This window comes from Marmota monax, unplaced genomic scaffold, assembly GCF_021218885.2.
Source record: "Marmota monax isolate L192 unplaced genomic scaffold, Marmota_monax_Labrador192_F-V1.1 WCK01_AAM20220418_F8-fsc00211, whole genome shotgun sequence".
Lineage (NCBI taxonomy): Eukaryota > Metazoa > Chordata > Mammalia > Rodentia > Sciuridae > Marmota > Marmota monax.
Genome location: NW_026694080.1, coordinates 1032720 through 1056470, shown reverse-complemented (window position 1 = coordinate 1056470; position 23751 = coordinate 1032720). Strand labels below are relative to the sequence as shown.

Here is a 23751-nt window from a genome sequence, read left to right as displayed (position 1 = left end):
TGCCATTCTCCAGCTCTGCCTTCCAGGCTCAGTGCTTCTTTCTCTAGTACTTGCTTTTGCTGCTAGTCTTGTACATGGTTCTCAAGACTCCTAACTCCCTCTCTTCCCTCAGGGTTATGCTGGACCTGAGTCACTGTCCCACTGACTCTACTTCTTGCATTGCCAGGCATAATAATTTAGGTTTTTGAGCACTGCCCACTGGCGAAGCTGGCCTTGATTTAATAGGATGCCATTGCTGACCCACCTTCAGAAGTGTTTTCAGACAGGTGTTATTTCTTCTTGTGTAGAGGCTGGCCTTTCCCTTTTGGTTTGAATCTGGCACATAACCATTTTGATTCTCCTTTGGCTGTCCTTGGTCTCTCCAGGTGTGTTCTGGGAATGACCTGTTTCTTAGAGTGTTCTTTTGTTGAACTCCTTACCATGTTCTGCTTTTCCCTGAAACAATCCCAGTATTTCAGTGTGGATCTTGGAGAGCCGGCTAGACTATGTAGCCCATCGAGTAGGTGTTATCAAGGACTGTGATGAAACTTGTGAATAGTGAAAGCAAATACATCCTCTGAGTACCACTACCGAGTGCTTCTTGGACAGCTAATTGTTTTGTTTGTTTATTTTTGTTTTTTCATTTCTTTCACTGTTTGGCACAAATAAATGAATATAGCAAATCCAACTATGGAAGACGACCTTGCTTTAAATGGTGCTTACAGATGATGCCCATTAGGGGGAGCTGGAGCCTTTGCAAGAAGCAGCCAGTTCTGTGATTGATTTACTCCAGCCCCTTTGTTCCATCCTGCTGTAGGAGCCCAGCCTCCCCTGGTCTTGCTAAATAGAAACTGTTGCTTCTTGGGGTGCCCGCTTTGCCATTTTTGCTTGTATATGAAGGGTGTTGCTCTTCCATATTTCTGATCCTTGCTAATTAATTGTGGCCAAGGAGTACATCTTGGTAAACGTAATGGATAATATATGTAAATCAGTTCTGTACTTCCAGGCTTCTGGTCCAACGTTTTCACCTTAGAAAAAGGTAAAAAGGCTTATGGGCACTTCTGTTTCCCTCTAGTGTCCCTGATAATCACATCTTCTTCAGAGGGCTTTTGTATTACTCTTTTCAGGCTTTTTTAGCCTTGGATCCTTTAGGTTGGATCTTTTCTGCTAATATGTTTCCTCTGGTTTTCCTTAGCAGCTTTTCCCAAGTTTGGTTTACTGGTGTGTGGTGGTGGTGTGTGTGTGTGGGGGGGTGGTAAGTGTGTGGATATGGGACTGCATCCTTCAGCTGTTCCCTTTCTTACGTGCTAGCACTGGGACCAGGCCTGTTCCTGTGCTTTCAGAGTAAAGAAGGGTAGAGAAAATGGGACTTCATGGGAAATTTGATCTAAATAGCTTTGTTGGACATTAAAACACAAACCTGTTCTGAAGATATTGCCATTGGAGATCTTCTGGTTCCAGAGACTGTGGGGATACCTGATTCATTGAGGTATAATACTGAGCAGAGAAGCATGGGTTAACAGAGAGATCCTGGATGGCAAAGTGGTAACACTGGGAGCTCCTGAAATGTGAGAAGTGACTTTCTTGGCAACTTCTCTGGGGATCTCACTTCATTCAAATTAACCTCTGCCCTGGTTTTCTTGAAGTACTGTTTTAGCCAACTAATATGCAAGCCAGGGAATGTGCGCCCTGTTTCAGGATCCCGTTCCCTTCAGTAAAGAACACTGACTGTCAAGCACAGCGAGAGCTTGGGAATATAAACAATGCTGAAGTTACAATGAGAGCAGTCACAGATCTCTCTTCAGCTTTTAGCTTTGGGTTTCCTTCACCAGGATCATCTGTGTAGTCTTAAAATTGTCTACCCATGATCTGTCTGACTGACCAGTGTCCTCTCTTCAGTGAGTTTCTTGCTGTAGGTTAGGAGTTGGAAAACTGCAGCTCACCAGCTGCCTATTTTTGTAAACACAGTTTTGTTGGAACACAGCTACACTCGATCATTTACATATTGTCATTCCTTATGTACTACAAGTCTGTTATATGACCCTGTAAGGAAAAGCTTGCCTCAGGGCATGGTGGCACATGCCTGTAATCTCAGTGGCTCAGGAGGCTGCCGCAGGATTGTGAGTTCAAAGCCAGCCTCAGCTATTTGGTGAGGCCCTAGGCTACTCATTGAGATCCTGTCTAAAAATAAATTATGAAAAAGGGCTGGGGATGTGGCTTAGAGTGCCTCTGGGTTCAATCCCTGGTGGGAGAGAGGGAGGGAGGGAGGAAGGAAGGGAAGGAAGGGAAGGAAAGGAAAGGAAAGGAAAGGAAAGAAGGAAGGAAGGAAGGAAGGGAGGGAGGGAGGGGCAAGCTTGCTTTAGGGCTGACAACTGACAAGTAGTCCTTTTTAAAATGAGCTTAGGTCACATAGTCTTTATGCAATGATGATATGGACTATTCATTAATGAAGGAGGTGACTAAAGATCAGTGATTTTTGTTTGTTTTGTTTCGATATGGGATCTCACTGTGTCAGCCAGGCTGGTATCAAGCTCCTGGGCTCAAGTGATCCTCTTGCCTCAGTCTCACAGGAAGTTGGGGCTCCAGGCATGTGTCTCTGTACCCGGCTCAAAGATTGGTTTAGAACTTTTTTTAGTGAGTGGCAATAGACCAATATTATCACATTGAAGTTTGAATAGGAGTTGATGTTTTATCCTCGATTACTTTTCTCAGTACTTCCTCATAACCTTGGTTTTAGGACCATTTCACCAGTAGATTCTTTTTTTTTTCTTTTTGGTTACAGGGGATTGAACTCAGAGGCGTTCGACCACTGAGCCACATCCCCAGCCCTATTTTGTATTTTACTTAGAGACAGGGTCTCACTGAGTTGCTTAGCGCCTTGCTTTTGCTGAAGCTGGCTTTGAACTCTCAACCCTCCTGCCTTAGTCTTCCAAGCTGCTGGAATTACAGGCTTGTGCTACCATTACAAGTTGATTCTTTTTTTTTTTTTTTAATATTTATTTAGTTGTAGATGAACATTCAGTATCTTTATTTATTTTTATGTGGTGCTGAGGATCGAACCCAGTGCCTCACACATGCGAGGCAAGCACTTTACCACTGAGCTACAGCCCAGTCCCCGATTCTTTTTTTAAATTTTTTTTTAATGTTTATTTTTTAGGTGTAGATGGATACAACACAATACCTTTATTTTTATGTGGTGCTGAAGATCGAACCCAGGCCCCGCCCATGCTAGGCCAGCACTCTACTGCTGAGCCACAACCCCAGCCCCTACAAGTTGATTCTTTTGATCTAGAGTTTCCTCTTTTTAGAGTAGACTGAAAACTGAGCCACAGATTTCCCTTTACTGAAGTTTTATGTAGGGCATTTCCCATCAAGCTAGTTAGGAGTTTCCAGTGCTGGTACTTGTCACTGTGGTCTAGGGTACAAAAAAGGTGTTTATGATCTTTGCTACAAACATGAAAAACCACAGAGCTTACTAATTGAATTGTGTATGTGTGTGCAGGGTTCTCCATCTGTTCAGAAACCAAACCTCAACTTTCGTCTCGTGGGGGAGTGCTTGACATTATTCTTTTTCAATTCCAACAGCTAAAATAAAGGTAAATCAGAAAGTTGGATACTTAAAGAAAGCAATAGAGGAATTATTTATTTTCTCTTCTGTAGAGAGAACGTCCACCGCCTCCAGCAAAGCCACCACCAGATGAAGAGGAGGAAGACCGCATAGATAAGAAGTATTTTCCCTTGACAGCTTCTGAGGTAGAGGGTTGAGGGTTTACTCCCATCACTGAAACATGGGTTCATGGCAGAGTGAATCAGAGTGTGCTTAAAGATGGCTGTGCTCTCTTATCCCCCACTCCCACCCCTCTTTGTGGTTCTGGGGTGAACCCAGGGCCTCAAGCATGCTAGGTCAGGGCTCTAACACTGAGCTACGTACACCCCAGCCCACTTTCTCATTATCTTATTACTTCTTTGATTGGTAGGTTTGTATTATGTGTATCATTAATCTAGAACATGACCTTTTAAACTCACCTAAAAGTACTGAAAGAATTTTAATGTAGCTCTCTAGCAGACAGGCCAAGTGTTGATAAACCATACCACGTAGAAAGTAAAACGTACACATTTTTTTCATGACTCCTGTAAGCTGGACAGTTCCCTTCTGCTTGTATACTTGTGTTGTCTTTTTTTTCTTTCTTCTTTCTTCTTTTTATTTTTCTTATTTGGGAGGATTGAACCCAGGAGTGTTCTACTTCTGAACAGCATCCTCAATCTCCCCCTTTCATTTTGCGGGATGGGGTGGGGTGGGGGTGGTACCAGAGATTGAACATCACTTAACCACTGAGCCACATCCCCAGGTGCCCCCACACACCATTTTTTTTTTTTAAATAGAATCTCACTAAGTTGCATAGAGCCATGCTAAGTTACTGAAGCTGATCTTGGAACTTGGAATCCTCCAACCTCAGCCTCCCAAGTCGATGGGATTATAGACATGCCCCCACCACACGCAACGTCCCCAGCCTTTTCTTAAAATTTTATTTATTTTTTTATTCTTAATATATTTTGTTGTTGTTATAAATGGACACAATACCTTTATTTTATTTGTTTATTTTTATGTGATGCTGAAGATTGAACCCAGTGCCTCATACGTGCTAGGCAAGTGCTCCACCACTGAGCCACAACCCCAGCCCTTACAATTTTATTTTGAGAAAGGTCTTGCTAAGTTGCCCAGGCTGGTCTCCAACTTGTGATTCTCCTGCCTCAGTGTCCCTAAGAGCTGGGATTAAAGGAATGAACCACATGTCTTTTGATACAAAATGTTGAGTGTCCCCTAATCACTACTGTCTACACTGTGCCATGTTTGCAAACTTTGGTGGCTCTGCCTCATTTTATTTCTATTTTTGCATTTTCCTGTTCTCAGCATACAAAGACTCTACATAATACAAACATGAATTGAGTCATGAACTATGGATTAGGAAAGAGGAGGTGTGTGGAATGGGCAGACAGGAAAATCAAAGGAGGTCATTTGAAAAGAAGTCAACCTTTTTACAAAAGAAATATTACCATGTGGCAACTAAGAGTTTTTTCCCTTGTATGTGAGAAGAAAATTGTGCTTTCTTTGATCTTTCTTCTTTAAGTTGCTCCTTTAACACTTCCTATCATTCATAGAATACAAGTGTGGAGTATTTATTCAAAATGTAATATAATTTTTAAAAATTACTTTATAGCTTATTCAGAATTCTATTATTCTTTTTAAAAATCAACTAATGTAAATCAGCTAAGTCTCATCATTTTATTCCTAGAAGTTGGAATTACCATTTTCTCACCATTGCCATGTACCATCAGTAAGATAGGTTATTTTATTCAAAATAAACACATGGAACCAAAAGCATGACTTTAGTTTCAGAAAATGTATAAATTCAGCAGCCAGGTGTGGTGATACATTCCTGTAATCTCAGTGATTCGCTAGGCTGGCACAGAAGGGTCACAGGTTTAAGACTAGCTTGGGCGACTTAGCCAGTCCCTATCTCAAAAACTAAAAGGCTGGAGGTGTAGCTCAGTGGTAAGGTGCTTCTGGGTTTATTCCCTAGTGACAGACAGACAGACAGACAGACACACACACACACACACACACACACACTATATTAAGAAAGCCCTTTTAAAAATGTAAAAATCTGTGTTAGAGATATAGAAGGATTTCTACAATAGCTACAGATTTTTTCATTTCTTTTTAATTATTTTTTTAGCTGTAAATGGACACAATATCTTTATTCTATTTATTTATTTTTATGCGGTAATGAGGTTCAAACCCAGGACCTCACACATGCTAGGTGAGCGCTCTACCATTGAGCCATGACACCAGCCCCTCCTTATTTCTTTTGGTCCCTCATTTATAAAATGCTTATTGTCATGTTCCAACCAGTTGTCCCTAGAATTGCACCCTCTTATTACCTCTGAGTAATGATACTTTGCTGGTTGGTACAAGTACATACAGTAAGTCCCTACACATTTTTCTGCAAATAGCATCTTGCTTTATTATTCCCCCACAACACCTTTTTTTTTTTAACAAGGAGAAAGCTAGTAGTGTGGAGCATATTGAGTTGGGACTGGGTCTCTATAAATGCTTTGTGCTGCCTCTTTAACCAGGAATCTGATTAGAAATTGCTAATGCCTAAGAACAGGGCAAGACTCTTAAAGAAATATGGGGTAACCAGGATTTCTGTTTTCCCAATGTAACGTGTATTAAAAGGTGGCAGGGCATAGGGGGGAAATCTCCATATTATTTTCCTGGATGGGAGAATCTGTGTGAGATTTATCTTTTAGAATGTACTTTTGAATAGCCTAGAATTCTGTTTGAATTATTGAAATCTTGACCAGCACAATCATCATTTGGAAGACCATGAGAACTCTGAATTTGCTTATTTACTGGTAATTATGGGTGCACAAATATATAAGTGATGCAGCCTGACTCATTCTCCTTTTAATGATCTAGGCAAATATTTTACATAGGCCATGGTCCAAATGAATAGATCTTCTCCAAAAGTGAACTGATTTCTTTCTTTCTTTCTTTTTTTTTTTTTTAACTCCGTGATCTTTTTCACAGAACAGAACTTTATATCTTAAACTCTAAAAGCTTTAAAGCCCTAAATTTCATATATCAAGAGACACGGGCTTCACCCAACTTAAGGGTTTTGTCTTTGGCAGGCGATCTGCCCCAACCTTTGTGTCCTTATCCCTGAGGATTGTCGTCATGAGATGACCCATAGAAGCTTGTAAGGGAAGCTGGAGGACACCCGGCTCTAGGAGAAGTTAGCACAGCAATGCCTGATTGCAGAACCCGCTTTGACGAGTTCAAGCACATGCACACGCACACCCTGATGGACGCTTCTGCCCCACAGAAGGGGCTGCCAGCTGTTCGGACTCACTGTGGCCTGCTCTGTGCTCAGATGTGTTAAGCTTTCCTGGGGGCTGCAGCTGCTATGGTATCTCTTTCCAGAAAGCCACCCACACCCCAAATGGACATTCCACTGATCACAGTTCGGTGGTGGCTGCTTGTAGCTTCTCTTTGCAGCAGCAGTGTTGCTTTCCACAGAGAAGAAAATATATATATTTTCAACTTTGATTTATTGCCAACCCTGGAGGAAAAGGGGAAAAAAGATTAAGAAGTAATTTAATAAAGAGCAGAACCCTTTCTGTCGACAATCAGTTATTGCCATATTCACGAGGACACCGGGCTTCTTAGTGGGAACTAGGATGGCTCGAAGAAAGCAATTTATTGCTTTACTGTGAGATTTTAATCCCCTGGCTGGTAGGGCCCGCACCAAGAGGAAAAGAACACCGTCCTTTATTATCTGGGTATGAGCAGGGGACTCTCATTAGACAGCTGAAGGAAGGAGAGCGTTCCAAATTGGATGGAGAAAAAATGAGAGCCACAGAAAATGAGGCCGGTCTGATCCAGAATTAGGGGAACTGAATTTTATGTCCATGGCTCTTGCTGTGAGCTCTCTCTGTAACCCTGGGCAAGTCCTGGGGCCTCTCTTGGACAGGTTTGTCATCTACAAATAAAAGGGCTGGACAGGTGCTCTGGCTGTGACTGTGACAGTTAGCTCCCTTCCACCTCTGACCTTTGTGGTCTTTGCTTTCCGTTGTCCTGCATAAGAGTCAGGCACAAAATGAAAGCAGGTCCAGCAGCCTTCATTCTCTGGAGACATTGGTCTTGTTCTGTTTGAGAGGAAAAGATGGTACAAGCCAGGCATCCTGGCTGTCAGCTTTCTCTCTGGGAAGCCCACCTGGGGCTCTGTGTGTGGAACTCACAGGGAGTCAGGTTGCCAGGGCTCTGCTGTGGGAGTGTCCACCTGCAGAGCCTACCTCCAGCTTGGAAAGCCTGCTCTGTTGAGTAGACACTGTGTGAACTGCTCTTCGTGGTCCCTCTTTGTTCCCTTAGTTGTGTTCCTGTGAAGAAGCATGGAATAAGTAATGCAGGCAAATGGCTCATTGTGATGAAATGGCTTTTAGCTTCCAGGTGGCTTATGGAGGTTCCTGCTGAGCTTAGCAGAATTTTGGAGAAAGACTATCATTCTGCCTTTAGAGTGGCAGCCTCGATACAAACAGGAGCAGCAGCTTCTCATTTCATCTGAGATACTAATCATCTTGTTAGGCTGTAATAGAGTGAGCAGTTTGCCTCAAAGAAGCAAAACCCTGGTGAATCACAAACCTGGTGCACTTCCAGTGGGGTGTGGGATGCTTCAGGGTCAGAGGTTCCTGGGTGCTAAGGAATCATGTTTGTGGGGTGTCATTATTTTAGGTTTAATTGGAAATCCCCCATCTCTACCTTATTCATAATACATTATTTACCCTAGCCCTGCTCAGGAAGAGATTTTGTGCTTTGGTTTGCTATTCTAATAGCTAGTGTGTGATTATTATTAATTTGCCTGTGAGGCACATTGACACCTTAGGACAGATGAGTAGACTTATCCTCTAAAGTGAGGGTCTCCATTCCCTCTCCCACTGCCACACTAGTACCAGTGATGGTTTCCCTGGCTTTATTCAAGGGAAGCTTGGCTACTCTGGTATCATGACTAACTGTGGCTACCAGGCCCTCAACTGACTGAAGCCTCAAGTGGGCAGGGGTAGAATTAGAAGCCAGCTCTGATCCAGTTATTTCATCAGAGACACGCACTGCCTGAATCTGGGCCTTCTCAGTATACAGAGCTGCTTTTACCTCATGGAAATTCAGACTTCCTAACCACTTGATTCTTCAGAGCAGGGATTGGTGGGAGTTATCTAAAAAAGTTGTATTGTAAATATCGTAGGAAGCCAGGTCTAGGGAAATCCTTTCCTACAGTCCCCAGGATCTGTGAAGAAAGACTCACAAAAACAGACTTTCTGACCACTTGTTTTAGTAAATGTCAGGCATGGAAGTCACTTTTGTTTCCTCATGAGAAAGTGGAAAGGACTCTAGCCTTTGGTTAGCATGGTACATATTAGGAAAGAAAGATGGACAGAGATGGATTTCATGAAGCAGCACAGTAAAGATTATGTGGAACACTGAGAGATGCAGAGGCAAGGGAAGGAAAGGTGTTGACTTTTGTCATTTTTTTTTTTTTGAAGGATAAAGTGAGATAAGGAAAGGGGAGTGTTCCAATCAGAGTCCACTGAGATTTGAGGTAACGTGTAAACTAGTCTGTTGTGTAATGCTGTAACAAAACACACGAGGCTAGGTACTTTATAAAGAAAGGAGGTTTATTTAGCTCGTAGTTTTGGAGGCAAAAAGACCAAGACAGGCAGCCCCACCTGTTCAGCTTCTGATTAGGACCTTTTGGCTGTATCACAACACGGCAGATGCATCGCATAGTGGGAATACCTGCAAGAGCAGAGAGCAGTGCCTTCAGAAGCAAGAGCTTGGGGAGGTGCCCTGCTCACATTGTCACAACTAATTTGGTAGCACAACATTGTGCTACTGATTTAGGCCCAGAAGAACTCAAAACCTTGAGAGCAGCATTAATTCATTCCCTCATCGTGAGTGGGGCCTCCAAAGCCTGACACCTCCCATTCTGCTCCACCTCTTAAAGGCTCCAGCGCCTCCCATTACCACCATACAGGAGACCAAGCTTCCAGCACACGACTCTGGGGGACAAGCCCTAGTAGGTGTATAACCAGAAAAGCAGTCAGGGTTTCATGCGACACTTGAATCATTCAGCTTCTCTTCCTCTTCTCCATGATCCTTCGATGCAAAGGCAGCAATAATCTAAAATTTGTCCCACACCACCTGTCTTGGTATTGGCCTTGTGTACAAGGAGTATCGGCTCTTTCTCCCTCTCAGGTCCTGGCCACGAGACCTAGGATTCAGGGGAATGCAGCCCAGGAAGAGGATGAGCACCCTTACGAGCTGCTGTTAACAGCAGAGACAAAGAAGCTGGTGTCAGTGGACGGAAAAGCAAAAGGTACAACCCCCCCTGCCCCCCATCGCCCTGACCCCTCCATGGCAGCCCCAGTTCCAAAAGAGTTTTACAAGTTTGTGATCTTGGGTGGAAGGGGAAGACCCTGTCGCTTTGTCATTGGTTGGGTTGGGGCACTTGGGTTTCGTGGCAGCCTGGGGTGGTGGGCGCATCACAGTTTTTCATTTTCCACCTCTGAACTCCACATCCAGTTGGATTTGTCATCCTCTGCACATGTAGCCAGAGGAGGTTAGGTCGCCCATGTGGTATCGGCAAGTAGAGGGCCTGCCAGCATCACAGCAAAGGTGGATCTGGAGCCTCAGTCCTAAACCCTCACGGCCTTGCGTGGAAAACACGCCCAACAGGTCGGTCCCTTTGGGTTCAGGCTGACGGCACAGACTCTGCCTTTGAGTCCTGACCTCAGAGCGAGACGCTCCTAGGGAGGGGCCCGTGATTGGCTGCCACTGAACTAGAGTGCTCTGTCGCCTTGGCCTACTTTCTTTGCCTCTGCAAAATTCAGTTTCCTGTGTGAGGGAGCGAGTGCTGCAGGACTGACATCAGCCTGTCAGTGTAAGTGCAGGCCCGACAGAGGTGAGTGTGGCTGGAGTCTCCTGTCAACCTAGTCCTCTCAAGGACAGAGCAGAGGGGCAGTGCAGTTCCCACTGCATTTTGAAGGAAGGCCCGGGGTCTTTCCCAGCTCCCCTTGGCTTGCAGGTTCTAAGTACTTTGTGGGTATTAGTAATGACTCCTTTCAGCTCTGAGACCCCCCAGGGTTCTGATCAGAATGGGGGATAAGGTGGTTTCCTTTGAAATCCCCTCTGCTAGACCTTTCAAAGGGTATTGGATGGCAAAGAGAAGATATGCATATGTGTGTGACATTGCAGACCTTCTTTTTAATGGCCTTATTTAAAAATTTTTCTCTTCTGGCATGTAGACACTATTTTGTGGTCATTTCCATAGCAATCTTTGTTTTGTATTTTATGGTTTCCATTTGGAGCTTTAAAAAAGGGTCATAATTTAGATACATAAAGTTCATTCATTTTGTTTACAGTTCTGTTAGTTTTGAAAAATAGAGTTGTATAACTGTCTCCAGAATCAAAATACAGAACAGTTTGATCACACAAAAAAATTTCCCTGTGTCTCTCTACAGTCAGCTTCTCTTAGCCTTGGCAACCTTTGCCTGATGTCTGTCCTAACAGGTTTGCCTTTTCCAGAGTGTTATATAAATGGATTCGGTCAGTATGTACCCTTTCGCTTAGCATAATTCATTTGAGATACATATGTTGTCACGTATATCAGAAATATGTTCATGGGGCTGGGGATGTGGCTCAAGTGGTAGCGCGCTATTCTGGCATGGGTGCGGCCCGGGTTCGATCCTCAGCACCACATACAAAGATGTTGTGTCTGCCGAAAACGTAAATAAAATATTAAAAGAAAAGAAAAGAAATGTGTTCCTTTTCATTGTTGACTTCTATTCTGTTGTATAGGTGTACCACAGCTAAGGTACATTTGGGTCATTTAGAGCTTTTGACAGTTACAAATAAAACTGCTATAAACATTTGCACACAGATTTTTGTATAAGCCTAAGTTTTCATTTCACTTGGATAAATGCATAGAAGTAAAATTGCTGGATCCTAGTAAATATTGTAAATATAGATATGTATATGTATATCATTAACTTTGGAAAGAAACCACCAAACCATCTTCCAGAGTGGTTGTACCATTCTACATTCTGTCAGCAGTGGTATGAGAGTTCCAGTGGACATGTGTCTTCCCTAGCACTTAATATTATGAGATTTTAAAATTTTTAGTCATTCTAAAATTTAGAATATGGGTTTAATTTGCATTTATCTAATTGAGAATCTGTTAATGGGATTATTTACCACTTAATTAAATATCTGTTGTTTATTTTTTATTTTTTTAAGGGGGGGGAGAATTTTTTAATATTTATTTTTTTTTAGTTTTCGGCGGACACAACATCTTTGTTTGAATGTGGTGCTGAGGATCGAACCCAGGCCGCACGCATGCCAGGCAAGCGCGCTACCGCTTGAGCCACATCCCCAGCCCAATGTTGTTTATTTTTTAAAATCAGGTTGTTTCTTTTCTTATTGAGTTCTTCATATATTTTGGACACAAGTTCTTTAATGTGTTTTTAATGTGACTTTGTCTTGACAATGTACTTTAAAGAGCAGAGATTCTTAACTTGAAAAAGTTTGTTTATGCATTTTTTATTAGTTTGCAGTATGTGGGATCGAACCCAAGGCCTCAAACATGCTAGATAAACACTCTACCACTGAACTGCATTCCTGGCCTATTTTGTTTTATTTTGAGGTATGCTCCCACTGAGTTGTCCAGGCTGGCCTCAAACTTGTGATCCTCCTGCCTTAGCCTCCTGAGTAGCTGGGATTACAGGTGTTGCCACCATGCCCTGTAATTTATCTTTTTAGAAAAGTGGATAAGGTCAATATATTTTTCCTATGTTTTTTTATAGAAATTTTCTAACTTGAAGTTCTACATTTAAGTCTATGGTCCACTTTAAGATAATTTTTGCATATATTCACTTATTTCAGCACTCCATTGAATTGCCTTTGAAGTTTCATTATTCTTTTTTAGAATTATTTTAGATATTCTGAATCTTTTGTCTCTCCATACAAAATTAGAATTAACTTGTTGATTTGTACAAAAAGTCCTACTGGGATTTTGATTGGGATTGTATGGAATCTGTGTCACAGCTTGTGATGAGCTGCCATCTCTTTTTTAATATTTATTTTTTAGTTGTAGTTGGACACAGTATCTTTATTTTATTTTTATATGGTGCTGAGAATCGGACCCAGGGCCTCGCACATGCTGGGTGAGCACTCTACCCCTGAGCCACAACCCCAGCCTGAGGAGCTGCCATCTTAACTGTATGAAGTCATCCAAATAAGTTGGCACGTTTTTATCTAAAACATTCAAAGAGGGTGGAGTAGTGTACTGGTGGCTTCTCTAGGTACTTAAAACCAAATCATACTGAAATTAACCCTCACAGAATAGGCACTTAATTTAATTTGAAAATGGTTCTCCGTGAGGGAAAATTCTTCAGCATCTTTGGGGAAGAAGATTCCAAATCTTTCTGTCTTTCACAGGCTTCACCAGGACACCCAGCAAATAGCTAGCTCAACACTTGGAAGGAAAGAAGGGGAAGTTAGACAGCTTCCCATGGCTGTCAGACGTCCTGGTGGGGATTTTCTGTCCCCAGTTCAGGAATTCTCCAGGTGAGGGAGGGAACAGTGGAAGAGGAGGAGGGCTTGCTGCCTGCCATGGGTTCCTCCTTTGCCTCAGCTGCCTCCAGCTCCGGCCCTGGGCTGCTTGAGCAGGCCGCGCCGGGAAGCAGATGGAATTGAAATGTAGGATGAGGCGCACCCCTCTGGGCTGGCTGTGTGGGTCACCAGGGGGCTTTCAGAAGAAGGGGTAGAAACATTACATATGAAAATGGGCTTGCCAGTGTCTCAGAAGCACCTCCTGTCTCATCAACTTGGCAGGAGTAGCTTGGATGGGAGGAGCACCCGCCAGGGTTGGTAAAGGGGAGGCAGTCATGCTAATCACTTTGTTTTTCCACTAAGGTCATTGTCTCATGCAGCTTTTATGAACTAATTGGTGAGCTTTCCAAAGGCTGTGTTATGGAGACCACCGGAGCTTCTAGCCCCTCAGTATATTCAAGAAAATAGAAGTGAGGGTCAAGTGGGAGGATTTTTTTTTTAAATTACATTTTAAAATCACATTAGTATGCACTCACTGAGAAGGAAATAAAATATTTTGAACAATACAGAAGTGAATAAAAATAAAATGGCAAAGGCCTTCTCACCTCTGTCCACAGAGTTGCCAGCGGTGGCCAGTCTGTAGTGTGTGCTTCGGGGCCATGTGCTGTCTTTATACAGAAGCGACTGTGAGAGGTTATTTTGTTTGTATTTAATCTAAAATGGGATCCTATTTCACAAGTTATTTTGTGGATTTGTTTTTTATATTTCCTTTGTCCGTGGATACAATTTTGTCTTGGTTCTTAAAATCTATCTTATTCTTAATAGCCACTAAATATCCCATAACTCATTTTTTCTTTTTTTATTCTTCAGTTGGTAAATGTTTACTTAAGCTATCTCCACTATTTCCCTGTTGTAAACTATGTTGCTGTGGATATTCTGTATATGTAGCTTTATACATATATATCTTTCTTTATATGCAGTGCTGAGGACAGAACCCTGTGCCTCACACACATGCCAGGCAAGCACTCTACCACTGAGTTACAGCCCCGGCCCCACATATTCTTATCAGAGTATTTCTTCAAAAGAATCTGAGAGAGTAGAATTAGCTGGTCAGTGCATGTCTTGGTTTAGTTGGTGGAGCCAACTCAGTCTTCCTGAACGGAGCACATTCTGCCGCAAGCCTGCCTGACTCGGCATAGTATCACTCTTGAATGTTTTAGATATATGAGTTTTTGTTTAGGTGTTGCGTAGAATTTGCATCTGCCTAACTCATGAACCTGTGCATTTTGCTGTTTATTCAGTATGTGAGTTGCCTTTTTTCTTTCTTTTACATAGAAATTAATTATAGTAGAAACATTTCATACCTATAATGTTTGGCCAAAGTAGTACTCAGAGGAAAGTGTATATTCTTGAGTTTATGTGTGAAAATAAATAATAATAAAACATCACCAAAAGAAAGCAGAGGAGAATAAAGAGAAAAGTGGATAGTATACTTCACATACTTGATGGTGTACAAGTTCTACTTCCGTTAAAGAAAATAGAAAGGACTAATGGTATAAAGAAGCCAAGAAGTGTTAGACTTAATCATTCAAATGAAAACTTGTTTGTTTCTTTAAAGATCTCTGATAATTCTGATGGGGGTGGGAATGCAACATATAGGAATGATGTAGAGAATATTTGACCACAAATTAAGAGATTGTAAAAGTTAATAATAAGAGAATTTATAGGAACACTTTTAGTGTAGTAAGTAAGAGTTGCTACCAACCCCCAGGGAGCATTTAGAATTTGAGTTGCTGCTGGCACCTAGTGCCTAGTGGTAATGAGGAAAGCCAGCATCCTGTGCAATGCAGGAGAGTCCTACACAGTGGAAGGTCTTTCTACCCATAAATGCCATTTTTGCCTTGTAGAAGGGACAAAAACTGGTAGCAGTAGAAGACTTCGGATGGATCCATCAAGTTGAAAGCCTATCTCCCCCAAAATGGCACTACACCCCATGGTTTTATCATGGTTTTATCCTAGTGAATCTTCTTCCTTGGTGATTTAAATTATTTCAAATTTTGGAAAAGTCTTCCCAACTCATTACTCAGGGCTAGCATAACTGAGAACAGTGTTTTCCATTTTGTGCAGTGTAGTTATTTGTTTCTTTTAATATTTGACTCTGGTCACCGGACATTCTGAGCATTTTACCACTCAGAGAAACAGTGGACAACTTTCCATGTTTGATGGCAGATGGGAAAGTAGCCAGGAGGCCTAAATTCCTTCTGTTCTCTCTGGTGTTGTTTCTGCGGCCGCTGTGTAAGGTGTCTGCTTGGCTGAGGGCTGGAGACACTGAGGCCATCTCTGGCACAGCACATTCACACTTCCGAGGTTGTTGGGGTCCAGGGAAGTCAGTGTGCCTGAGAGCTGTACGTATCTTCCCTCTGTGCACTTTGTGCATGAGTATGAAGACTTTAACCCTTTCACAGGGGAGGAATCGGGTCCATCTTAGCTTTTCCTACTCCCACGTCTGTCCACTGCTCTGCCAGTTCCTGAGTCTTCAGGGAACCCTTGAGTGGCTATTGTGGCTTTTTCGCCCGCTTGGGATCGAGTTTTCTCAGGCATGCTTCCATCTGCTGGTTGGTTTAGTGGGATTGCAGCAAGAGGACAAAATAGGTACCTCAGTTAAAGTCCAGGCTAGCTTTTCATGCCAAGGTTGAGTAAGTTTGGATGCTTTTTCCAAAGGCAAAACGTGTAAACAAGACAGTTTAATGATTAAGCCTGTGATCAGCAGCTTCTTCCCTCACCTTCTTTGGTAAGGGGTGCTCTTACCAAAAGCCTTGCTGTATAGTTATCTTATTTTTACCAACTTATATTTCTGAGTTGGAATAGTTCACTTTTCTTTCCATTGTAGAACAAGCCCAACCCTTGTAAACTATGTGTCTGCATTTTCTTCCATCACAAGTTATGACAACCATTTATGAGCATGTGTACGTGAGAAAGAGCTGGATATGGTGACGCACGCCTGTGATCCCAGTGACTCAGGATGCTCAGACCAGAGGATCACAAGTTCAAAGCCAGCCTCAGCAACTTAGGCTCTGTTTCAAAATATAGAAAGGCTGGGGGTATAGCCCGGTGGTAAAGCGCCTCTGGGTTCAAAGTAATTTTGCTATTCAAAAGAGGGATAAGTTATGTCAGTGTAAAAGATCAGAAGTGACTTCACTGAGAAAGTGGTATTTGAGCTACATCCTAAAATAGAGAATTAATCCTGATAGGAGAAGCAAGGAGGAGGGAGGGAGCTCTGCAAGCCCAGGGAGGGGCACACAGCAGTGAGATGCTGAGAAGATGGAGAGCATGTGAGGAGGGCTGCTGATCCTGTCTGACTGGAACCAGGGGAACTTGTCACAGACATCTCAAATGTCAGTCTTTATCCCAGAGACAGTGCAGTCCTGTTGAAGTGTCTTGAAGGGGTGACCAGAGAGGAGCCGGACTTTAAGAAGGTATAATTGTGAGAGATTAGGGGAGGCTGGAGGCAGGTATGCCCTAAGGAGACCTCGAGGAGTCTCCTGAAGGTAAACAGAGCCCAGACTAGAGGGTCGCGGGAAGTTACAGGAAGGAGGGTGGGGATGTGGGGATGAGGGAAGTATTAGGGAGGAATTAAAGGATCATAACCAGATGTGGAAGGACGAGGGGAGGGTATTAAGGATGTGCTGAGGTTTAAGCCTACAACTGAGAAAATACCATAGTCACTGGCAGTAGGGAATCGAGGACAGGGTGTATATGAGGGAAGACGGTAAATTGGTTTTAAAGTTTAAGGTATTTTAGATACCAGGAGAACATTTGAGTAAAATACTCCATAAACCCTTGAAAATGAGGGTCTGATGTTTAAGAGAGACATTAAGATTAGAAATCACAGATCCAACTTAGAAGTGCAAAAGGAAAGACAGGAAGATAGCTAGGACAGCCATCAGAGGCCAAGGCTGAGTGTGACCAGCCAGTGACAAGCCACCAAGGTAACTGCAGCTGAGAGAAGATGGAAGTCCAGCACCAGGCTCCTGTTGTCCTGGGGTCCCAGAGTTACCTGTACCACTGTCACCCATTGGCAAGACTTGGTCATGTGGCTGTACCTAGGAGATGGGAAATGTAGTCTTTATTCTAGGTGGCTGGGAGGCTTTTTAAATATCCCATAATCGCCAGACATGGTGGTGCACCCATGTAATCCCAGCAACTCTAGATGCTGGGGGGCAGGAGGATCAAGAGGTTGAGGCCGGCCTTAGCAGTTGACAAGACCCTAAGCAATTTAGCAAGACCCTGTCTCAATAAAAAATAAATAAATAAATAAAATAAAGGGCTGGAGATGTGGCTCAGTGGTAAAATGCCCCTGGTATTAAAGTACCAAAATTAAATTAATTAGTTAATTAAAATCCCATCATCAAGGAAGAAGGGAAGTGGGTACTGGGAGCACCAGAAACATAGTATCCATTTCTGTACAAAGAGCTAGAAGGATGATGACTAGAAAAAGCACTTGGCACATCTCACATGAGGCAAATGGGAGGAGGTAAAATCACCACCAAATGTTGACATGGTATTGAAAAGAGCTAAGGGAGTTTGTCTTGTCTGAGTCTTCTTAGGAATGGACGTGATTATCCTCTAAGAGTACAAGTGCCATGGATAAAGGTGATGGTTTGAAAGAGCAAGAGAGATGAGGAATCAATCTGATGGTGGTCTCAGTTTTTAAGAAATGAATCAAAGGATGACTGGGCCCTATAGTCAGGCTTGCATTTGAACTCTTTCTCCCTCAAATTGGCTAGTAACCTCAAGGGAGTCATTTCACCTCTAAGCCTCGGTTGCTAGGAGTAAAGAAGGAATACTAAGTCTTCATGGTTTTTAAGAATTAAAATTACCTAGCACAGTGTCTGGCACAGAATAACTGGTACTTAATAAGTGGTGGCTGCTGAAAGCCAGCTGAGTTCAGTGAATTGGTAGAGGACTCAGTTGCTTCTTGAGTATTTAGCAGGGCTCAACATTCCAGCAACTGCAGAAGAGAAAGCAGATGGTTCTGAATACCCAGTGCTGGAAGTGATTGGAGATCAAGGGGGACAAAGACAGCAAATGTGCTGTTAAGTTGGACAGGATTAGATACTGTGGCTGGTTGGAACCTGATAGGCAGAGCTGGCATTTTGAAGGAGATTGAAGTGTGAGGGCCAGAGGCCAATGACTGGTAGTGAGTAGACTCTAAAGGAAGAGGTTAAGGAAATGGGGAACTCTTAGCTCATGAGGTAGTCAGAACCCAGTCAGTGTGGAGCCTATGAATGACGCGAGTAGAGATGGCATATCCCGGAGGTTCTCTACCATGCCATTGTATGTCACCCTGAACCAAACTTGCAAGGCCACCGGACCTTTGCTGAAATTGAAGAAACCAGTATCCAGAGTCAGGGAAAAAGAAGCCAACCTCTGTGTACAGTGTTAGCATGAAGAGTGGTTTGGAAATGGCTGTAAATGAACAATGATGATAGCGGTGGCAGCTACCACTTACTGAATGCTCTCTGGGGGCCAGCCACCATGCTGAGTTGATTTATACAGATTATGTCATTCTGTGTCTCAGGATAAATCTTCAGGGTAGGGGCTGGTTTTTGTCCCTGTGTGGTAGATTAGTAAGATGTTAGGGTGGAGTGTGTGGGCCTTGTCTGACTGAATCCAAAGCCTGTGTTTCAAACTGTGAGGTGCAGCCCTGCTGCAGTTCACACTGCCACTATCATAGAACTGCAGGGGATCAGAGAGGTTGTCTGTTGACAGGTTCACACCATACTAAGTCTCAAAGCCCCAGGTAATGCATCCCAGCTACTCATGTTTTAAAAGAGACCCAGAGGAAAAGTTCTAGGAGGACAACAACTTGGGCCCCTTGAATCTCAGTCCAGCTCTTGTTCCGTATCTCAGATCACCATGGACCAGAGTGGTCATCTGGTTATCAGGTCATCATTTTCAGCAGTTGTCTGCATAACCTAGTCAGTGCCTTCCTTCCAGTAACCCTCAAAAAGCAGCCCTGTGCTTAGGAGTTCTACTAGGCCCACACGGTTTCTTGGTTTTCTTTTTCCTGTGGATCTGGGGAGTGAATCCCGGGGTACTTACCACTGGGCCACATCCTCAGCCCTTATTTTATTTATTTTTTTTTTAGTTGTAGATCAACACAATACCTTTATTTATTTTTTATGTGGTGCTGAGGATTGAACCCAGTGCCTCATGTGTGCTAGGCAAGCTCTCTACCACTGAGCTACAACCCAGCCTCCTTTTTTGTAATTTATATTTTTTAGTTTGAGACAGGGTCTTGCTAAGTTGCTGAGGCTGGTCAAACTCACAGTCCTCCTGCCTTAGCCTCCTGCATTGCTGGGATTACAGGTATGTACCACAGCATTGGGCCTGGCCCTTTTAAAATTTTGAGACAGGGTCTCACTAAGTTGCTTAGGCTGGCCTCAAGCTTTTGATTCTCCTACCTCAGCCTCCCAACTCTCTAGGATTACTGGCTTGTACCACCATAGCCGGCAAACCATAGAGTTTCAGATGCTCACCACAGTGACTAGGCAGTTGGAGGGTTCCAGTCCTCATGGAACAAAGGAGGCAGAACAGTCTGCAAGACTGGTTGCCCAGTTCTCTCCTCTGGGTCTGAGGAGTGATTGGAGTTAGCAGCTCCTCTCATGAGCTGCATTTTTCATCCCTAATTTAAATAGGCAGAGGTGACTGAAAATGTGCAAATGTTAAAATGTTATTTATTCACCAGCCTGTGTGATCTGCCTGGACCATCACAGTCATTAAAATGCAGCACAGAAGACCTCTTGCTTCAGCAGCTCTCAGGGTAAAAGGAAAGCCAGCACCAAGAATGGGTAAAGATGGGAAGTTGATGGGCTGGGAATTGGCTCCACTAGCAGCCTATTCAGGGAAGCCACTGGCCTTGGTGTCCAGGGAGAGTAAGGAGCAGCCCTCCCTCTGTGTGGGTTGCTTCCTTGTTTCTCTCTAGGAGGGCAGATGGGAGGAAGGCTGAGGGCAGGGGGAGCTGCTGGAAGCACCGTAGGTGGTCTGGAGGGCCTGGGTTTGCAGGCTCCTCCTGCACGCCACAGGGTCCCTGGACGAGGTGTGTGGCTCTACCTTTTCTGATGTGTGTCTGTTCCTCTTCACCTTGTTGCTCCCACTGTCCTATAAGTAGGACACTTATCAAAACCTATGAAGGTTGTAGGACACCTATAAAGTTGCTCCATTTAAGTTTGTGCAAGTGTCCTGCACATAAGATGATGGGGCATAACTGGCAAGGGTCACTTCTTCAATGTCCAGCACAGAAGCCACAGGCGGGGAAGCCGCCTGGCCTACAGTAATGCCACTTTCCTTCCAGTCTCCTTCCTTCCTCCTCCTCCCTTTCACCCAGGGCCTCTTACATTTTAATAAGTAAGTGCTCTACCATTGAGCTTCAGGGCCATTAGCACTTTCCTCTATTCACTGTGCATTTAGTCTTCACATTACTTAGAATATGTTAATTCCCCTTCTAATTGTTTCTGAATATGCCAGTTTCTTCCAGTTTTAGGAAGCCCACTGGGGCAGACATGGTGTCTTTATACCCCCTGGGTGTGCCCTAAGGTAATCAGAATGAATGGTCACCACACCAGTTCTGGGGCTTCAACCTTCTCTCCATCTTACCTTCTGTCCTTTCCTTCTGCTGTTGAGAGTTGCAGGGATGATGAGCCTAATGGATTCTCATAACGTGCTTTATCTCTTTCAAGTACTTTCATGTACCATGCCATTGAGGATCCCTGTGACACACCTGTGAGAAACAGAGAAGTATTTGGTCTCATCTATGAGCAGAGTGTGTTGTGCTGGATGCTGTATGGTGGGTAGTAACAACTGCCATCATCTGTTGAGGTCTTAGCGTGGACCAGGCATGGTTCTAAATGGTTTACACATGTAATTTAATTTTCGCACCAGTTCTATGAAGTATTATTATGATCTCAAAATGACAAGTGATGATATTAGGGCACAAAGATGTCAAGTAATTTGCTTAAGACTGCTCACTTGTACTCATATTATTCATCCCTTGACCCTAAAGACCTATGTCATCCTGACTTTGGAGAAGAAAAAAAGCATTGAGCAGTTCTTTTCCCACCCATTGAATTGCCAGGAAACATATGCAGGTTTTTAGGGAAAGAGAATGCCAGCTTGTTAAAATCCTCAGGTTCTTAGATGCCCCTGTCCCCGCAGGAAGCTGAGAATCAGCCCAGGGCCTCATGCATGCTAAGCACACCCACAACCCCACCCCCCACCCCTTTTTTTTTTTTTTTTGCAGTACTGTACTTGGGATTGAACCCAGGGCCTTGTGTATATTAGGCAAATGCTCTACCTCTGACCTACATCCTCAGTCCTGTTTTAAAATTTATTTTGAGGCAGGGTCTCACTAAATTGCCCAGGCTGGCCTTGAACTTGCAATCCTTCTGTCTTAGCTTCCTGAGTAGCTGGGATAGCAGGCCTAGGCATCTGTGCCCAACTCTAGGGTTCTTGGATCTTGACAGCTTTTCAGATACAAGGTATCCACCCTAGGGCATTGCCTGGGTAAGTCCGTGTGATTGTCAGAATCCTTTGATTTCTTACAATCCATGATGTATTGGATAGATTGTGTTTCTGTAATGGGGTTACAATCCTCAGAGATGCTTCTCCACATATTTCCTTCCTCCAGAAGTTTCCATTTCTTCTCTCTGCCCACTTTTTCCCCCTGGCATCCATCTGGTATTGAGTTCTTGGCATCTGCCTCCCTTTCTTCATTGATGGCTTGCATGAATGAGTGGTTGTTTGACAGGGCCTTCATTGTCAGCCCCCACAGCGGCACTCAGAACATTCTCTGGGGCCTGGGTTCCAAGGTCCACCCAAGCAGTGCAGCCAAGTAGACTCCCAGTCTGGGCTGTGGTGTTTCTCTTTCGTTGTTGAGGCCTTCCCCACCCCTAGATTGTTAAATGAGAACCTGGAAGCCAATGCAGTGGAGGGGCCTGTGTTCCTGTTACCACTGTCCTGTCTTGCGTTCACATGCAGAGGACATTTACCTCGGGCCATGATCTACACACAGTTGGTCATTAGACTGTGTGTCAGATTTTGTAGCCTGGTTGACTCCCCTGTCAGCCTTTTCGGGACTATTGACCTGAACCACCATGTGTGATCATGTGTCATTCTCTCTGTGGCCCCAGCAGGCACTACCACTGGGCAGCTTCATTCTGGTTGCCAGTTGTTATGCAGGATATTCGTAGCCATGAAGTCATAGCTTCCTGGGGCCCCAGTCAAGCCATAGGAATTCAGGTCTCAGCATTTCTTCTTCCCTAGAGAAGTGATGCAAGTAGGTCAGAATCTGTTCATTGCTCAGGATCTGACCCTTGTGTTGTAAGATGGGTGAGTTGGGGGGTGTGAAAGTTCTAACGTGGTCAAGTGCAGAGGAGGGAGACACCGAAGTTCATACAGCTGGGCTCCTGTAAATTAGTAATCAGGGCCATAAGTGCAGTTAATTGGCGGCCCCCTCTGCATATTTGCCAAAAGCTGATCTGACTGTGGGGACTGAGGGTGAGGTGAGTGGAACCATGTCCAATTCAGTCCTTGGGACAGTGGACTCCTTGAGAGTTCTGACTGTTTGGGTCTTAAGAACAGCATTGTAGGGCACTAGCAGCATGCACATTTTAGAATATCAGGTCTGTATCGTAGTGCTCACCTGACTTCTCTTTTCAGAAGGGGCCTTGAGCTACATGTGTCGGGGAGTGTGGGTGCTCCACAGACAGCAACAGGCGAATCCCCCAGCCGGAGCTCTGTAGCGCCCTAGGGGGAGAAGTTTGCCACATGGTAGACTGAGGTTCTCATTACTGTCAGAGCATTGAAAGGATTTTGAAGAACCTTGCAGTCCTACCTGCTCTTTTAGACATGGAAGCCCAGCAAGAAGTCACCAGTGCCAAGGCCACACAGCAAGAGAAAGCACAGCCAGGACCAGAGCCAGATCTTCCCACTCTTGCATCAGATTCTTTTTCCCACCACCTTGGACAAACCACTGCAGGCCTGTGGGCCTTAGATTCCTCATCTGTAAAAATACTCACACTGGACCCCTTTGGTTCTAATATTCTCTGATCTTATGAATAGTTCTTGGGAGCTTTGGGCAGACTAGGGAATTATTTGGTGCATCTGTAGATGCCACTCAGAGAAAATAAGCTTGAATATTGGCTCTGGATTGTGACCTAGTGCAGGAGACAGTGTTGTGTCCCCTGGCAATGTGATGGAAGTCTTCAATGGACTGAGTTCATGCAGGGAAAGCCCCTGGGTGTCCCAGGGTGATGCTGATATTAGACACTAATTTGGTCAATTATTTATGCTACTTCAGGACAGAAGTTTTTGAGCATACAGTAGAAGTTGGCCTTATGAGCTAGTAGTGTCAGGTTTCTGGGATGTTGGGGAGGTCTCCAGAGAACTACAAATGTCTCCTGGCATTGACGGATTAGACCATTTCGTTTTCAGAGGATCAACTAAGGTTAAACTTAAACAAATATGAGCAGCTGGGAGTCTTTGGCAGGAGTGAGATACGCATAGTCTTTAAAAGAAGAAAAGTCTGTGTTCCCTGAGGAAGG

The 23751-nt window shown here is 43.9% G+C and overlaps 1 protein-coding gene across 8 annotated transcripts in view; it reads left to right on the top strand.

The window, feature by feature from the left end:
- Anks1a (ankyrin repeat and sterile alpha motif domain containing 1A) overlaps nt 1-23751 on the top strand; it is a 182303-nt gene that overhangs the window by 90988 nt on the left and 67564 nt on the right. For 7 of the 8 annotated variants that reach the window (XM_046464574.1, XM_046464577.1, XM_046464578.1 and 4 more), the window contains 2 exons: nt 3640-3732; nt 9794-9914. In XM_046464574.1, coding sequence (XP_046320530.1) covers nt 3640-3732; nt 9794-9914 — 214 coding nt within the window. The remainder of the gene's footprint in view (nt 1-3639; nt 3733-9793; nt 9915-23751) is intronic. The other variant, XM_058585585.1, reaches the window with a different exon arrangement.